Source organism: Dendrobium catenatum, unplaced genomic scaffold (genome assembly GCF_001605985.2).
Source record: "Dendrobium catenatum unplaced genomic scaffold, ASM160598v2 fragScaff_scaffold_1497, whole genome shotgun sequence".
NCBI classification, from domain to species: Eukaryota; Viridiplantae; Streptophyta; class Magnoliopsida; order Asparagales; family Orchidaceae; genus Dendrobium; species Dendrobium catenatum.
Genome location: NW_021319959.1, coordinates 333,886 through 353,064, shown reverse-complemented (window position 1 = coordinate 353,064; position 19,179 = coordinate 333,886). Strand labels below are relative to the sequence as shown.

Below are 19,179 nucleotides of genomic sequence, written 5' to 3'. Positions count from 1 at the left end.
ATCTTTTAAGATTTGTTTGATCATACAACAAAATATCCTTTTTGTTTATTACACCTGTTTTAGCATTAAAAGTGCTTCTTAAAAAAGGTAAAGTTGTTTTATTCACCGTTTGGAGTTCAAATTGTTGGGGAAAAGCACTCTTCAAGGAGCAATGATGATTCCTTGAATGAGAAAAATAATTTGCAAGGAGAACACGAAGAAAAAAAAATATAAGAGAGTTTATGTGGTTTATTGAAATTTATCTACGTTGTTAGCAGCATAGAGAGATAAATGCTCATGAGTTTAGAGACAAATATGATACCAATATTTGGGGAATATTCATCTCTTTTTTATATCTCTAGTATTACTCTTTATGTTCTCTTTTTTACTATCTCTCCAAATTCGAGCAAGATTCCTCCACTGACTGCTCATCCAAAATAGATGATAACATGTTCCCGCTTATGTTGGACCACCTCATAAGTAACAAGCCCCAAAAAATATCTTTTGAAGGCCTCTGGCTTTTAACTATCACTTACAACATTTCAGTGTAATTTTTCAACCACCAAATAGAGAAAAGTCCTCTCCATGACCGCAACTAAGATACGAACAACTTTCAATCACTCTCCACCTGTTAGACCTCCACCCCTACACTCGGTTGAATGAGGAGAACAATGAGTTCTGTCCCTCAACTCCATGTAACTATGTTCTTTTTTACAAATTTGCAGATATTAAGTTGATTGTTTTAGGTGGCAAGTAACTTATTTATAGATAGTAGGTAGATTTCTTAGAAACGTATGAAAAATGTATGAAATAAATTCATACAGTAGGCTTTGACTTTGCAATCAGAGTTGTTAAGAAAATTTTCTCAACATCTCCGCACAAATCAAACATATAGAGCTTTTTTACTATCTTCTATGTCATTTATTCTTTTATCTGTAATAATATTTATATATTGCGGCATTATTTATTTTAGAATCTTCATTTTTGACAAAAAAAAAAAAAACATAGAATTATTATTTAATGGCCTTTTCTAAATCAACCAATGGTCATTTTTTCTTTCTACTCTAAACTTAAATTGTTGTGAATTGCGAGTTTATAACAACAATGTTATGCTTTTAACAAACAATAAAAACAAGTCTTTATCCTACTACGTGGGGCCGGCTATCTAAGTCATTTTTCACCATTGTCCTATTAAGAGAGTCAAATTCTCATTTAAATTTAATAAAAAAAGTACTTTTTAATATTCTATAACTGAGTCTTTTAAGTCTACCACTATCTTTCTTAGTTATGCTTTAAAATACTAATACATTTATATTATTAACCAATATAATTATTCAATTGTTTTATTTCTATAAAAATTCCAACCTAATTAATTTTGAACTGACAAATTCTTGATCTAAAGCCCAAGAATGTGCATTTGGGCTAGTAACTATTTAGACACCTCTTTTCAATTTTTTGACGATATAAATTGCATAGTTTTAATGCGCCTTACTTTTTCAAATATGGTTGGCTTTTAACTTTCAACAATCCTACGTCTAACAGGTTGTCAAAGTTGCGGATTTTGGTGTTGCGCGTGTTAAAGCTCAATCTGGTGTTATGACTGCAGAAACAGGAACATATCGGTGGATGGCTCCAGAGGTATTTCTAGATCTTATCTTGATTTTTAGGCACCACTATCACAAACTCTTCCGGGGAAGTGTCTGTTAACATTTTTAATGCTATCAATATTTTGAGCAATTTTGGTAGCAAGGTGTTTGCTAATAAAAGGACTTCAGATGAAATGTGGCTAAATTGGCCGCATTTACTTTTAATGGTCTTAGTAAAGTTAATAAATTTATGACATGAATTTTGAATTGTCATTTTCTCATCACTCCATGGTGTTAAAAATAAAAGTTCTCTTTTAGAATCGCTAATATTGATAGGTAGAAGACGTGATAATAAACTATGTAGATGAGTCAATGAGATGTGTAGATGAAATCAATGTGACAGGATTTAGAAGGAGACGGGGTAGCTCAAAGGTATATTATGGTCAAAAGTTTCAAAAAAAGATTTAACACTTCAGGAAATATTTAATAAGATTGAATGGAAAACAAGGATTTATATCATTTGAATCCAATTAGCAGGGATAAGGCCAATGATTGATGGTCTTTGTGAAGTTGATGAACATAAATATGGCTTCCTGTTTACTAATTGAAGCAGTTTTATAGTTAGCCAAATGCTCTGAAAGTAATTTTACCTACATTCCATTATTTTCAACCATTTTGATTTCGTAAAGATTATTTGCTTTCCAATCAATTTCCATCACAAAAGTGGAATTTGATATTCCTAAATATCCTCAAGGCATTTCTTCCATCTATCCTTTCTTCAATATGCTTTTTTCAATTATTTGGTTATTGGAAAAATTAGGTCTGATTATTATTAAATAAATGTTTAAGTATCTCAGTTTGATTATTTTCAAATAATACATGTTATTATATTTCATAAAATTGTAATCGCATATTGGGAAGTAATAATCACTGCTTTCATGCAATAGCCAAATTGAGTGAGGGATTAGAGGTGAAGTATGGTGCTGGGGGAGTATGGGGTTGATGGGACACACGAAGAACATAAGGTTTGTGGCATGAAGATTGGGAGGGGAGATAAGGCTATTGATATTTTAAATAAAATTATATGATGAAATTTGAAATTTGAATTGTCTGTGACTAAAAAAATAACATGCACTAGTCAAAAGACAAATAAATTTGATGAACATCAAATAGGAGACAACATTTTCCCAAGATAAAATATATTAAAATATATACTTGTTGACAAGTGATTGTAGAAGTCATTATTATCATACATTAGCATTATCCTATAACCATTTGGAGTTGACTTTATGAATCCTCCTTTTATTCTTTATAAATGCTATAATAGGTTTGTGTTTCTCTTTTTTTTTTTTTAATATTAGGTGTTTACTAAATCTTGAGCTAGTCTTTTTTCTGTGCTTCTAATACGCTATCTTTTTCATTCCCATTTTCCTTTTTAATCTTTTCACATTTATTTTGCATCCTTGTCTATGCTCTAAACACATTAATCAATTTTTTACTTAGATCATCTTCAATTATTTCTACTCCATCTCAAATTTAAGCATTTATCACTTTATGTTTTTCTTGTTTTATTACACATCTATTTTAACACTCATATAACAGTTGGTGATTAATGGGTGATCGATGGCTTTTTTTTATTTATTTATTTTAACACGGGTCCAAAAAACATAATCGCTATAGTTTTAGTCCATAATATTCTCTCATCTCATAGTAATCCATCAAGGCACCTATCCATTTTGGCCAATCTACTTCAACTTTAAAGGTGATATCCTTATTATCACATTTAGTTATCATTTCCAGTAATGTTTATTATTAATTACCAATTACTAATTTCTTGTCAATTAAAATAGCATGTCATGTTCTCAATCTTTATTCTATTAATTTCAAGTCCATTATCATCTTGCCTTTGAATGTCATCTACCTGATAAAGATTAGTTGTAAAATACAGCAAATAACCAACTCTGCTATTGACAATGATATTTAAATCATTTGTTCCGGGTTTTTCATGTTGTAGCCAGTTAGTCCGGCTATTTTATTCTTCTCAAGTGGTGATTATTTCCTATTTCTAAGACTACTTTGGTTTGCTAGGCTTTACATACCGCCATTTTCATATGAAATGTGGTTTTTAATTGAAGGTCATAGAACATAATCCCTATGATCACAAAGCCGATGTGTTCAGTTTTGCTATAATGATCTGGGAGCTTCTAACAGGGAAGGTAATCCGTGCTCATGAAGAAATTTTTATTTAAAATTTTGTACATAGAGATATAGAATTTCTCTCTTTTTTTCGTCAAATGCGTTAATTTATTGTTGCAATGTCCTTTGCAGCTTCCATATGAGTATTTAACACCACTTCAAGCAGCTGTTGGTGTAGTGCAAAAGGTAAGCGTCTTTTTTGTACCCTTTTTTAACTGGTGCTTGTATTCATCAGATTTTAATTTTCAGGCTCTGCATTTAAGGTTGTCCTTTGCAATCACTGAGGGGCTAGTTGCATGGAAAAACTGGCGTACAGTATTTATTGTGTTCTCGGAATTATATCCATAACCATTTTAAATCTCTGATTAAAAAAAAATTAAGAGCATCATGTTACTCAAATATTTACTACTTCTTGTCCAAGTTCATGCGACGATTTTCTGAAATTAAAATTCTTCACCATCAAACAATGAAGACCGTCCATATTTTTTTTCATCTTTAAATTATTGTTAAAAACTATATTTGCATTCTTAAGGTCATCTAATGATTCATCACATCACACCATCACCATTCATAGCCTTATCCCAACTATTTGGGATCAAATTTATGAATTCTTATAATTCATTCATTCATGTTTATTGCTTCTCAAAGCATTAAATTTATTTTGCGCAAATTCCTTTGTATAAATTCTATCTATTTTGCACTATTCTATCATTTTTTTCTCCCAATCCTTCCTAGTGTATTTTTTAGCATTTGTTGCTTATAATATCTTATCTTCAATCTATGATACTCATATAGTCCCTCAAATATGTTGATTTTTAATCAATTCTTCTTACCTTTGCCACACGTCTATTGCTAGACATCTATCTTAACTGCTTATTGATATGCCAACCTGACTAATAGTGACTTATAGCTACTTAATTCTAGGTTCATACATTCTATCTTTAAGTCTTTATAATATTCTCTTATGTTATTGATAGGAAACACTTGTAGATCTCAAGTATTTTCTATCAATTTTCGTAAAACAGCGAGAAACTCTTCCAAACTCCAATGAAAATCAGGAAAAACAGAAGATTTTATTGCAAAAATTAACTAACGAAAGAAAAACAAACAAGATACGAGTGATCCTCAATTCGAGAGGAGGATCAATCTCTCCCAATCTCTAGACGCCGCTAGAGCCCAAGACAAACTCAGAGATCTCAATTTTCAGTCAAATTCAAGATGCCATAACCCTAGGAAAACAAAGTATTTAATGCATACAAATCAAAAGGAAATCTTTAAACAGTCCCTACATTCAATTTCCCTTTTAAACTTCCTCAAAATTCCTTCCTAAAACGGCTCCCATGGACCTACGGCTCGCATGACTTGTACAGGAGGCGGAACTCCTTCACCCTTTTGCGCACGGTTCGGTCCTGTTGGACCGGTCTAACAATACTCCCCTCCCAAAGATCCACCTTGTCCTCAAGGTGAAAATTTTCTTGTGTTCCTGTGGAGGTATCCATCCTTGAGGTGGATAAAAAATCTTACCGAATTGTTGAATCAAGGGCTGCACTTAAAGAGAAACATATCCTCCCTCCAATCTGATCACCTCCAGCCTGTGTAGTCCCACCAGATAATCTTCCCCCACCTCTTGTATGTCCCTAACCATGGTCTTAAGTGATACCATGGCTTTGGATAGCTCTGCATTTCCCCTTATAACCACCTTTCTCCCATCCACCATTAATTCCATCGTGAGTGCTCCCTAATTGTCCTTGGTTTCCCCCAATGTTTGCAACCACTTCATCCCCAGGATGATATCAGTTCTTCCTAACTATAGTGGGAGAAAATCCTCCTTTACTTGAATCCCTTGGAGAGTCAACACGACTCCTCTACAGATTCTATGGCCTTTCTCTACCTTCCTTGTACCCATCATCTCCCCATAATAATTGGTCTCCACCAATTTCACTCTCAGTTGGTTAATGACCTGAGTGTAAATGAAATTATGGGTAGCCCCACTGTCAATCAATACAACCACCTCCATGCCTGCTATTTCCCCCTTCACCTTCATCGTATGATTCAAAATGAATCCTACTACTGAATTCAAGGAGACCTCCGCCACATCCAGATGCAACTTGTCTTTCATCTCTCTCACCTCCCTCAGTTTCCTCGTCATCACAGACGTTTGAAAACCTGAAGAGTTCAATCCCTACACCTGTGCCATGGAGTATACTTCTCATCACACCGGAAACGTAACCCTTTTGCCCTCTTCTCATGCATCTCCTTCTCTGTTAGCCTCTTGAAATTTTTTCCACTCCCTCCTACTAGCTTCTCCCTGGTGCGTGGTCTCATTAATGCTACATGATGTAGGCCCCTTGGGTGCTAAAAGAGTGGTCGTCGTCCTATAAGAGCCTCCTGAGCTACTGCTCCTGGCTCCCTTCTCTAGATTCTTCTAATTTTCCAACAGCTGTGCCAACTTCATGGACTCCCCCAAGTCATTAAGCGTCAGAACTTTCACTGTCGCTCGGATCTCTGCGCCTTCAACCCCTTCATGAAGTTTCCCTCCAATACAGTATATGATAATCGCTACACCCTACTGGCCAGTGCTCGAACCGCTCCCGATAGTCTACTATTGATCCCTCTTGCACCAGAGCAAAGAACTGCTTATAAAAATCTCCTCTCTAGTCGGTTTGGAAACGTTCTATTATGCAGTCCTTGAATTCCCTCCAGCTTCTGATAGGTCTCATATTGTCTCTCCATTGGTACCATGACATCACCTTCCCTTCCAAGCACAAGCCTATCGCTGTCAGCTTCTCTTCCTCCGTCAGCCCATTGACGGTGAAGTACCTCTCCACCTTATAAATCCACCCGTACGCATCCTCCCCTTCAAATATGGGCATCTTCAGCTTCCTTACCTTCTGATCTCCACCATTCCCCCTTACTCTTCCATAGCCTCCCCTCTCGTAAGTGCTCGGCCCTCCCCACGTCTCTCGGTCTTCCCTCGCTCTGCCATAGCCCTAACCCCCTTCGAATTTCCCTCTTCTTTCTTCAAAATTAGCACATCGGCAGCCGTACTATCCCTCTTAGCATTCCCCATATCCATCTCCTCTTTCTTCCCTTTGGACAGGCTCCAGATGGGGTCTTCTTCTTTCTCCTTCCACGATTTCCACCTCATCTTCCTCCCTACGAATTTCAGAATTCGTGTTTTTTCCTTCCACCCCTTTTGCCACGGAAGCCGCCATTTAGTTGTGGATTTCCAACATATTCTTCATCATACCCGGAGATCAGCTACTTGTCCTTCCATGGAGGAAATCCTTTCCTCGACCGTTGTCTTGATTTAGTTCATCTCCCCTTCAAGCCTTTCTTCTAGCGCATCTACTTTCTTGGTTGTCATCTCGATCCAGATTTTTTGTAGATAAAAAAATTTTGAATTTGGATTGCAAAAACAACAACTTTCTCTTTTCCCGGCCAAAAATCAACCGCTAAAATTCGCCAAAATCAGCCCACGAATAGTCCCAAGACTTGCTTTGATACCAATTTGATAGGAAACACTTGTAGATCTCAAGTATTTCCTATCAATCTTCATAAAACATCGAGAAACTCTTCCAAACTCCAATGAAAATCAGGAAAAACAAAAAATTTTATTGCAAAAATCAACTAACGGAAGAAAAACAAACAAGATACAAGTGATCCTCAATTCGAGAGGAGGATGGATCTCTCCCAATCCCTAGACGCCGCTAGAGCCTAAGACAAACTCAGAGATCTCAAATTCCAGTCAAATTCAAGATGCCCTAACCTTAGGAAAACAAAGTATTTAATGCATACAAATGAAAAAGAAATCTCTAAACAGTCCCTTCATTCAATTACCCTCCTAAACTTTCTTAAAATTCCTTTCTAAAATGGCTCCCGTGGACCTGCGGCTTGCGCAGCTTGTATAGGAGGCGGAACTCCTCCGCCCTTTTGCGCACGGTTCGATCCCGTCGGACCAGTTGGGCTGGCCCAATGGACCGGTCTAATAGTTTTTTATTTCTTAGGCATTTATCCATTTTTATCGATCAACCAGAACCCTAAAAATTATAATCTTATGTGTAACCTCCTTTGAATAATACAAATAGGATATTTAAACTTATTCTGCTGGGGTATACTTGATCTTCTAATAATATTGATATGTAATTCTTAACTTTAAATTCGCTAAAATTGCATATTGTTTATTCAATTTTACAATTGTTTATTCAATTTTAAACTCACTTAAACTGCATTGTTTAACTTTTCACTTATATCAATAAAAATCTCACCAAGTAGAGTATAGCATCGACAAACAAGATACATTAAAGTACTTCACGTCAAATATCCTTTGTAAACATCTCTAAAACCCATACAATAAGGTAAAATTTTAATTTGGTCATTGATGTAATTCTATAATGATTGTTAAATTTTTTGACATTCAATTATTACTTTGAGTGCTAGTTAATGCTCCATCATAAATATCTTTTTCCACTCCTTGGAATTTAAATCGGAAGAATTGCACATATTTTTCTCTTGTAAGTATCAACCAGAGCTCACATAATTCAATATAAACAGAAAACATAATTATATTATTGTTCACTGACTATTTACATATCTGTGAAGTTCCCAAAATAATATACATAATAACCAACAACATATTACAAATTAACAAATAAAACCAAAGAGAGAAATAAAATCTAAATTATCACCTATTGATTAGCTTCACTTTGCAGGCTCCTTACTCTTATTTGAAATTATTAAAAACCACATAATGAGTACATAGTCCAGTAAGTAATCAAAATCTTACAACTGAAATCAATGCACGAAAAAAAGAAATAATATGTTGAAAATCATGTAAGAACATTTATGAATCAATATATGTTATCTGTATCAGTCGCTTATATCAATGTATAAATCTTTTGCATATGAGATTTGACTCTGTCAATTATATCGGTTATTAGTTATCTTGATTATCAATTCTGATCATAAATCAATCAATCAATCTCCCGTATAATTAGTCTTATCATCTATTAATTTTATTTGTCATTAATCATCAGTCACACCTGCCATCAGGCTTGTCTATCTTATTTGTCGTTTGTCGTATCTATCATTTTTATATCCATCACATCATATATACAATCATGTATGCTATCATGTATTCATGGCAATATGAAATTCAGCATGGTAGGATATCCAATTTTAATGTGGTGTTTTTATTAGCCCCAACTGTCCATCATTTGGTCATCAGTTTTTAATTCAATCCCAACTGTTGATTAGTTGGTCATTAGTCTTTAACTTAACCATGGTTTAAAATTGCGCAATATGAGGCTCGTCTTGAGGCCCGCCTTTGCGCAATTCCAGTAAAAAAATGCCTCGATACTTATGCCTCGAGTTTTTTTAATGAGGCTTACGCCTCAACTTGGTTGAGGCCCGCCTCACCTCACTAACATGAGGCTTACGCCTCACGCTATATATATATATATATATATATATATATAAGTTTTTCGTGAATATATCTTATGAATTTTTTGGTAGCTTTATCAACCAATTGAGGTATAAGGTTTCCTCTTGCCAGAATCAAATTAATACAAATAAGATTTACATTTCTTATTGAAGAGGCATGTAATCTCCATCCTCGAATTCATTCTTTCTATTTTTAAGGTCAAATTATCTTCTCTAGCACTACTAAATTAACTTAGTTATTCATGAATCCGATGAATTTTTTGGCAGCTTTATCAACTAATTCAGGTCTTAAGGTTTCCTCTTGCCAAATTCAAATTAATACAAATATGATTTACATTTCTTATTGTAAAGAGCCTTGTATGGTGTTATGCCAATGTTAGCATGAAATGATGAAAATAATTGGCCTAGGAAAACTCCATAAGCAAGATGCAATCTTCTCATCTACCCGAAAAGTTAAAAATACAAGCTTATATAATTAATATAATCACTGAATAGCATGCTTTGATTGACCATTTATTTGTGGACAAAACACAATGTTAAAATTTAATTTCGTATCAAATGCTCCTGTATTTTTTTTCTGTAATTAGAAGTAAATATATCATCTCAATTAAATATAATAGTGATTAAAATGGCATCTAGTTGAATAATGTCTTTAAAATAGATATTTGTTAGCTTCTCCATAGACTAGTTTTTCTTGATTGATAGAAAGTGAACAGTCATGGTAAGTATGTCAACCACTACTCAAATGGCATCATAACCTTACTTTGATCTAGGAAAGCCAACTACAAAATTCATTATAATGTCCTCTCAATTTCATTCTAGAATAGGAAGAAATTTCAACAGATCATTGTTAACCTGTACAAAAAAAAAAAAAAAAATTCAAATCCCATACCTGCTCTGGCATCCCACGACGCACGTCGTCGCTAACGTCGCACGTCCCTCACACGTCGACACTGCTTCTACCCACGATCTCGACACGACCTAAAATCCAGCTCACGTCGTTAAAAGCCGAAGAAAACAAAGCCCTCGGCTGCTGATTCCTAGCACAAGCTCTCCCTCACTTTGTCTCGCTCTTCGTCTCTTTCATGGCTTCCCGACTCCGCTCCATCGACGACTTCCCTTACTGTCGGGTCGGAACTCCGACTTTTTGATCGGAAACAAGAGCAGAAGCTCGCCGGCCGCCGCTTCTCCGGCGCTTCTGTGGCCGTTCGACTTAGCTCCTACGACCGACGTTCCCTTTCTGTCGAAAGGGAAGTTGCGACATTTTGATCGGGTGCAAGAAAGGGAGATCACCGACCGTGGGCCATCTCAGGCTCCTTTAGGTTGTTCGACTTTGCTCCTCCGTCTGATCTCCCCTCTCTCCGATCGGAGGCAACAACAGGAGCACGCTTGCTGTGTAAGTACCTTTCTCCCTTTGGCAAGCTTCTTCGGCCAAATCCAGTAAAAAAATGGATTTTTTTTAATTAATTATAATGATAATTAATTGTTTTTTATTATTATTTCATTATAATTATAATTTATTAATTAATTATAATTAATTAATAATTATCTATTAATTATAAATTATAATTATATGGTTAATTATAATTAATCTTGATTAATTATAATTAGTCATTATTTAATTATAATTAATTAATAATTAATTATAGATTATCATTAATCAATAATTAGCTATAATTAATATTAATTGTAATTAATAATAAAAATGAAATGTTCGTGCCTTCACCAGCCTCGGTCCACAAGCCTCCACCGCCGGTCCCGAAGGTATAATTTCTAGAACCTTTCTCTCTCCCCTACCTCGGCATGCATGTCGAGCCAGTAGACCACATATTCACGCTTTTCTCTAGCGTTGTGGGAAGGGAAACCGGCGCGACACCTACGACGAGATAGGCGAGCGACCCTTGGTTCCAAATCTTGTTCTCGGCGTTCGTGGCGCACCAGAAGATCGCCTATACACGCTTTTCTCTAGCGTGGTGGGATGGAAACCCGGTGCGGTGCCTATGACGAGATCAGGATATTCATAAGTACCCGCTTGCAGGGAAATAATTGCTTTTCTTGCAAAATATTTTCAAAATACCCATACACGCTTTTATTAGCGTGGTGGTGAATCAAAAAATACATGGTCGCAGTGTCCTCGAAAGGGGGCACCTACCATACATGCTTTTCTTAGCGTGGTGGGAAAGACCTAGTTTTTTTGTAGTTTTCCCCTAAATGGGGGAGACGCCGGAAGGCTGCCGAAATTTCGGGTGAACGCAATGCTACACTTGGACTTGATTGAACTCAGAAGAACAACGGAGGACTTGTACCTGGACTTTTGAACAAAATCTAGGTGACTTAAATAAACTTGAATCCAATAAAAAAATGTGCAAATGATAAAGAACTTGAACTTGTAAGGATAGCAGGGGACTCGAATGAAGGGAAGATGCTCTTCTTAAGCCTAAACTGCATTGGACTAGAACTCTGACATTGAACTTAAACAATGAAATGGACTTGTATTTGGACACAAAGCAAAATATACTTGAATCTAATGAGTTCAAACTTGGACTTAATTTGAACATCAAGTGAATATGATTTGAACTAGTTAGATTCAAACTCAAGATGAACAAATAACTTGTTTCGAACTTGACTTGAGTAGTTGAACTCAAGTAAGGACTTGTATTTGCAACAAGAGAACATAATTTAAACTTGTACTCAAACTTGCACTTGTGAACTTTGAACTCAAGCTCAAATGGGCATTGAATTAATGATTCAAGTTAAAAGTCCAACATCTAAAGTGGGAGCTATGAATGTTAGTCAATGAATTTGATCATTTGGAGACTTACATTTAAAAAGGGAAGAATTGTTGATTCATTCATAAAGAATAATGCAAGCTCTTAATATGCTTGATGACTCACTAATGAGCGCATACAAAGAATTTGTAATGATTGTGACCATTCACATGCAAACATATGCTGAAGACTTATGGTAGAAAGAATAATGCACCTACAAGTGAGGATGCGAACTTATTACACATACAACAAATCATTCACAAGAAGATAGGAATCTTATGAATATTTGTGGATGATCGTGGAAGACAATGAAGATCAATGGACTTACAACGAACTATTGCGAGCAAATACACCAAGCTATAAAAGAGCTTCACTGAATACAATGATTTATTCATGAATGATAGTAGTAGTGTGTGGTGATATACTCATGACTGAAGCAGAAAACACACGAACAGATGTGGCATGCCACCTTCAAGCAGAACACAACACATCAATGAAATAAATAAGTCTATATGGTTCATCATGAGAATCTTCCATAAATGCAATATCCAAACTACAAGTGGAAGGGATGACTCATGATGATTCTTGGCATATTCCTAATACCAAGCAAATACAGTTCTCTCCCCACAAGTAGAAAGCTTCAATGATGCTGTCAAAGACCTATATATCATCCACACTAAATGCTACATATGAGAAAATGTAGAGGAACAGTAGCAAATGCAAAAGCCTACGATCGGTTCTAGAAGACTTATATGTAAAGAGAGCTGACCACAAATAAAGGGACCATGTCTATAACAAATGCAACTCTCCATACAAACAAAAGCAAGAGATTCGTTAGTGCATTACAATTCCCCTGAAGAAAGCAACGAGTAGTGCACGACAGTCTACCTGTATGAAGCAGCGAACAATTCTATTTGGAAGCTGCTACGCCATGCCGTCAGATCTGCAACATTCGTACAAGCAGACAGAAGGCGTCCACAAACTATATGCCATGCCATCGGATCTGCAACATTCTTACAAGCAGACAGAAGGTGTCCACAACTACAATGCCGCGTCACCGGATCCGCAACATCTTTGCAAGCGGACAGAAGGATTTTATAAATCTTTCAAAATACTTCTACACGTGCACCTTAGTTTGTATACACATAGGTACACAAGGGATACGTCCAATTAATGAAATTCTCGACTCTCATGGGCCCCGACGAGCGTGCTACAAGTACACACGTGACATCTAGGGATGCTGCGCGGGTTATTAAATTTAAACTCAATCCTCCTTAATAGGTAAAAAGGAGTCGACAAGGTTTAATTATAAAATGCCTCCAAACACCCGCATGGGCCCCAGCGAGCGTGTTATTGGTACACACGTGACGTCTAGGGATGCTGCGCGGGTCAGTAAATGAATTCAAGTTCGAACCCGATTCTTCTATATGGATCAATAGGAGTCGACGGGGTTCAAACCTTCAAACAAATATACGATTGTGGCGACCGTTATATTTGTCTTAAAACATTCATATTAGGTCTTCAATGCCTATAACAACGAGAATTCAATATCAAGGGCATAAAGCCTACAAAACCTGATCCCCCATCGTCAAGTTGATAGGGTTAACAGGGTTCAATCAATAAAGAAAAATAATCCTAAACACCCCGATGATGGCCGCGTTGAACAATAAATCTCAACCGGAGGGGTCCATTCCAAGTACTCAAAATTCCATTCCAAATACTTCAAATGCCCATGAAAATCCAAAACTCCACAAAAATTCAAAAAATATTTAAAAATGAAATTATCCATCCCACCCTCCACAACAGTCTGTCGGGATGGACAAATTTAAATAAACTCTAGCTCACAAAGAGCTAAATGCCTAGTCGAAAATATCACTATGATCCATTCTCAAACAGTCTCCTGCTAGTAAGGATGTGGTACGTGTTCTCTGACCAGCGGCTTGCCGCCAAATGGCACTGCAGGTAAACGGTTATGACCATGTGTCCTCTGAACCGAGTGATTTTGCCGCCAAATGGCATCACGAAATATCGGTTATGGCCATAGCCAATACGTTCCTTAGTGGCATCAAATTCTTGAGATATGAATTAATAGGATATGATTGATAGGATACAAAACCCTCTGTTAGCTAAGGTGGATTCAAATTTGTCCCCTTAGGCAAATATTCACCCCAGGTCTACAAGGTCCCCTTGAATGAAGCAACACATGGCTGTTGACAAGGATCCTTCTGTTAGGTTGGGTCGACTACCTCCTCTGACTAAGTAGACCAGGGTCCATGATGGCCCGGGACGACGGAACCATGGGATCTTGATCGGGCCCATCATCCATTCCCCCACCATCCGCTTTAAGTACTAGATGGTGAAATTTTCTTTTTTAAATATTAAATCTCCAAATCTTTCAAACTTTCCAAATTTCCAAATTCAATTCCCAAACCTCCAAACGTTTCAAATACCTAAACCCATTGCTGCTACTATATGCCAGATAACACGTATCTCTACGTATCTGATTGACGACTAGCCTTAATCAAAAGTTCTCTCTCATGACCGAGAGGGGTAATTAATTATAGGGGCTTGCGCCTATAGGAAACCAGAACTCAGATCATAAAGTCCTTGCAAAATGAGGGCGAAATCTCTGGGTAGTGTCTTATCTACAAACCTATCTGCCTTCCAAAATTTATCCCGGAACTTAGTTCGTTAAAACTCACTCGCCGAATAAAAAGAAAAGCGGCGGAGGCCGGGGCCGAATTTTCGGAGCCCACACATCAGTTAGAACAAAATCTGTAACAAAAGTTACTAACAAAAATTCTCCGGAAGACTTTTTCTCCTCTCTCCCTTCTCTTCTTCTCTTTCCCTTCTCTTCTTCTTCTCCTTTCTTTCCTTCCCTAACAAGAAATGTGAAATGAGGTGAGGAGTTGTGGGGTGGCGGGGATATTTAAACCAAAAATATTAAAAAAATCATTTTTAGTGTTTGGCGTCACGACGCTCAAGATCCAGTATCGTTGCATCGCATGCCACCCGCAAAGTTATTGTAGAACAGAGCCTTCAATGTTGCAGCGGTGTTTCCTAGTGCCACAGAGCTCTTAATGCCATTGTGCTTATCAGCCCAACACTGCAGCAGTGCCTATTGGATCATATTTTCATGTTTTTCAATCAAATTCATTTTAAGCTTTTGAGTTATTACATCCTTCATGCTTCAACCCAACTTTTACACTTCTCTTTTTGGATGTGTGCCACTCAATCCTCATGGTACCTAATCATATCTCCCCAAGATCAATAAAAAATAATTGGATGATTTTTTGTTTTTTATTTTTTCATTAATTTCCTTGACATTTATGGTGAATCTTTATGGTATTCATTATATTGATTTAATTATTCTAAAACTATGTTCAATCACCTTCTCAGCCATATAACTCATACATTTATTCCTTTATAATTATGCAAGGCTAAACATCTACTTTATTTTTACATGTTGTGTCGAAGCGCTTCTTTTTATCATTTGAACCTCCTTAATTTTCATTTTTCAAGGTACCATTAAATAAATTTTGTAAGCATCTTTATACATCTTCTAAAGCTAAGTCGATTTGGCATCGTCTAGTTTTATCTTTGCAAGACTTCTGGCTTTGCTATGAAGTTTTTAAGTTTTAGTAGTATTTATTTTTGGTGCTATTTCAACATACATTTTGTTCCTTCAACAATTTTTTGTTCATTTTCATTTAATCAAAAAATATTAATCATTTTTTTAAAATATATTTGAATCTAATTTAAGGTGTGTAAATAAGTACAAAAATGTTCATATGGATAATTAGCTTAATAAAAATCACCCTATTACTGATTATATTCACCTTAAAATATTCTTCTTTCAATTCTCTATCCCCTACTCCCATCACGACATTCCTATTTTTAACTTCCAAAGCAAATAATTGTTCATAAACTTCTCTAATTTATTTGAATAGTTTTCTTTTCTTTTCAAATCCTTGCCATGTGCAATATTTATCTTTCTTCTAATTAGCGCGTCCTTTAATCTCTAGCCTTATCGTTCAAAATCCTTATATACCAAGATGGAAATTTAATAAAAACTTTAGACAATCAATTCTTATGTGTTTTTCACTAGATTAAATTATGTCGATTCACTTATATGTGATGCCATAATTGGACTGGTGACATAATTTAGTCTTGACGCAACTTTTAGGACCGGTGAGTCATTTATGTTTGGCATCTTGATAAACCTTTATCTACCTTTCGCCATGATTGGACAAGTTGGATTCCTTCATTTATGAGGAACACAATAGCACTTAGGGTTGCAAATGTACCAAGTGTTCTACAAGCTACTCGTGGCTTGGCTCGGTAAGAGCTTGTTCATGTTTGTTTGATAAGATAAACGAACGAGTTTGAACACTTTTGATAAAAACTAGATAGCTAAATAAACGAGCTTGAACAACTTGACGTTCGGTTCATTTATGTTCATAAATAGTATCGTTTAACACTCGTGAACAAGCTCGTTAAGAAGCTCGATTAGAATTATATTAGAATATTAAAAAATATATATTGTTAAATTTATTAATTTATTTTTATTAATCCCGTCTAAAATCATTTAATAATTTATTTTTATTTTTTGCATCCGCCTAAAATTAGGAACAACTCGCTCTCTGAATAAATATAAGATGAATTATAGATCCTTTGTTCGTGAACGAGCTCATTTGGCTAGCTCGAAAATGCTAATTAGATATGTTCATGAACGAGTTCATTTGATAGCTCAAGAATAGTCATTAGATATGTTCGTGAACGACCTTGTTTTATAGTTCAAAAAATTTTGCTAGATGTGTTCTTGAACTGGCTCGATATAATTGTTTGTTAGAAGGCTCGTTTGTTAAGTTAATATATATCTAGAAGTATAGCTTATTTATAGCTCGATAAGGTCATTTGTTTAAAGCTCGATAAGCACGAAATGAAACAAACATGAACCAAACATGAAAATCCATTAATTTAAATGAACCAAGTTTGAACACAAACAAAAAAACTCGAATCAAACTCGAACCGAACTTGAATAAGCTGATAATAAATGAACTCAAGCATGAACACACACATACTCAGCTCGGCTCGATTCGTTTGCAGCCTTAATAACACAAATTTCAAATTTTGATTCCTTTCATGGATTTTGACTTTAGGGGCTGTTTGGTATCGGATTTACAATGGGATTTAAGTCGGATTTTCGCTAAATCTAGCCAAACGGTTTTTGTGCGCGCGTTAAATTCCGATGATGGGTAAATCCTGGATTTAAGGATTTATAGCTAAAATCCCGGATTTACTAAATCCCTAGGTTTGCCGGATTTATGGGATTTGGCCTAAGAAGCGTGCAAAAGGTAGAAAGTTACGTTCATAGCCAGCGAGCTCCCATTGTTGCTTCCGATCAAAATGTCATAACTTCTTATCCGACATGAAGGGAAAGTCATCAAAGGAGTGAAGACGAACAACCACGAAGGAGCCCAAGAAGCGATGCGTGCAATCTCTACACCTCCTACGAAGCAACGAAGTTGAACAGCAACAATGAAAAGAGAAGATGAAAGGCAAACCGTAGACAAGACTAAGTTATTATTGATTAACTTAATTAATATAATTTTAAATATTAATAATTAAGTAAATTAATTAAATAATTAATAGTATAATTAGTGCATAAATTAATTATAAGTAGAGCTCGTTTATAACTCGATAATGCTCGTTTGTTTAAAGCTCGATAAGCATGAAATGAACCGAACATGAACCAAACATGAACATTCATTCATTTAAATGAACAAGCTTGAACACAAACAAAAAAGCTCAAATCAAACTCTAACTTGAACAAGTTGATAATAAATGAACTCAAATATGAACACGTACATACTCGTCTCGGCTCGGTTTGGTTCGTTAGCAACCCTAATAGCACTCGTAAATTTCAAATTTTGTTTTTTCAATGGATTTTGACTTCAGGGTTACAATTGATTTTTGAACTACTTTAAATCTTAATCCTCTTCATCTGGATTTTCAACATGTAGTGTTCTAACCTAAAGATTGAATAAATAAAATTAGTATACTATTATCCTATGAGACAGCAGTTGCTTTTCTAATTCGGGAGGTCCTTCTGTTTTCCTACCAGGGATTGAGGCCTGCAATCCCGAAGCATACGAATCTCAAGCTTGCCGAGCTGCTTGAGAAATGCTGGCAGCAAGACCCTGCGTTGCGGCCAGACTTCTCTGAAATTCTGGATAAACTCCAGCTCATAGCCAAGGAGGTATAATTCAGATGTAAATATTTATTCTACTGAAATCCCTTTGAAAATTTTTAACTTTCAAACAGGTTAAAGATGAATCTGAAGACCGGCGCAAGGAGAAGTCTGGTGGTGGGTTTTTTTCCGTCCTTAGGAGGAACCATTGATTCTGTATGTATATGCTCTGATCATCTGGCTTCCAACTTATCATACTCTGTTCCCTTGGACTGTATATTTAGATCGGTGTAAAATTATTTGTTAAATATAAATATTCGAAAAATAGTAAGAAGTATAACTCATTACAGAAACTATTTGGAACATTTTTTTTATTACTTTATAAAAGAAATCTGTCTCGATTAGATTAATGAGCCCTATAGTTTATAAGAAAGCAAATACTATAGCAGCAAATAGGTACTTATGAGGCTTTAGGAGTATTGTATTGCTATAAATAGTTTCCACTTGGATATATCAGAGTATAAATGAAGAAATTAGGTTAGCTTTCTCAAACCTTAGTTTTGAGCTCTCTCCCACACTAAATTTTGAAGTTATTGATGAATCATAATTGCTGCTTAACATTTGCCAAATATTGGATAAATGAGTCGAGCTCAAGCTAGCTCTGATTTGAGCTTGAGTTATATTATATGAGTTTGATCTGACTCAAGAGCCGGCTCATTTGTTATGAAAGAAAAAAAAAATGATTATGATTTGAGTAAATGAGAAAAGATTATGCACATAATGTGTTGTTTCATGGGCACATGCACTATCTATTCATTGTTGCATAATCTGAATTCCAAGTCCTCTTATTGTAGGAGAATTATTACGTGTGGAGTCCGGACGTAATTCCAATTATATTGTATATTATATATATTTTGTACACTCACAGTTCGGATATAAAATTACGTTCGGACTCCGCACAGAATAATATCTCTTCCTTTGCATACACACACTTGAAAGCTTTTCTTTTATCACC

General features: G+C 35.7%; 1 protein-coding gene across 2 annotated transcripts in view; it reads left to right on the top strand.

The window, feature by feature from the left end:
- The window catches only part of LOC110106084 (serine/threonine-protein kinase STY46-like), a 56,574-nt gene extending 38,000 nt beyond the window's left edge, over positions 1-18,574 (top strand). Inside the window, exons 12-16 of one of the 2 annotated variants that reach the window (XM_020835825.2) lie at positions 1,522-1,617; positions 3,701-3,781; positions 3,894-3,947; positions 18,099-18,233; positions 18,299-18,574. In XM_020835825.2, coding sequence (XP_020691484.1) covers positions 1,522-1,617; positions 3,701-3,781; positions 3,894-3,947; positions 18,099-18,233; positions 18,299-18,376 — 444 coding nt within the window. In that variant the 3' untranslated portion in view covers positions 18,377-18,574. Of the gene's footprint in view, positions 1-1,521; positions 1,618-3,653; positions 3,782-3,893; positions 3,948-18,098; positions 18,234-18,298 lie in introns of those variants that run through there. The other variant, XM_028700361.1, reaches the window with a different exon arrangement.
- The last annotated feature ends 605 nt before the right edge of the window (positions 18,575-19,179 follow it).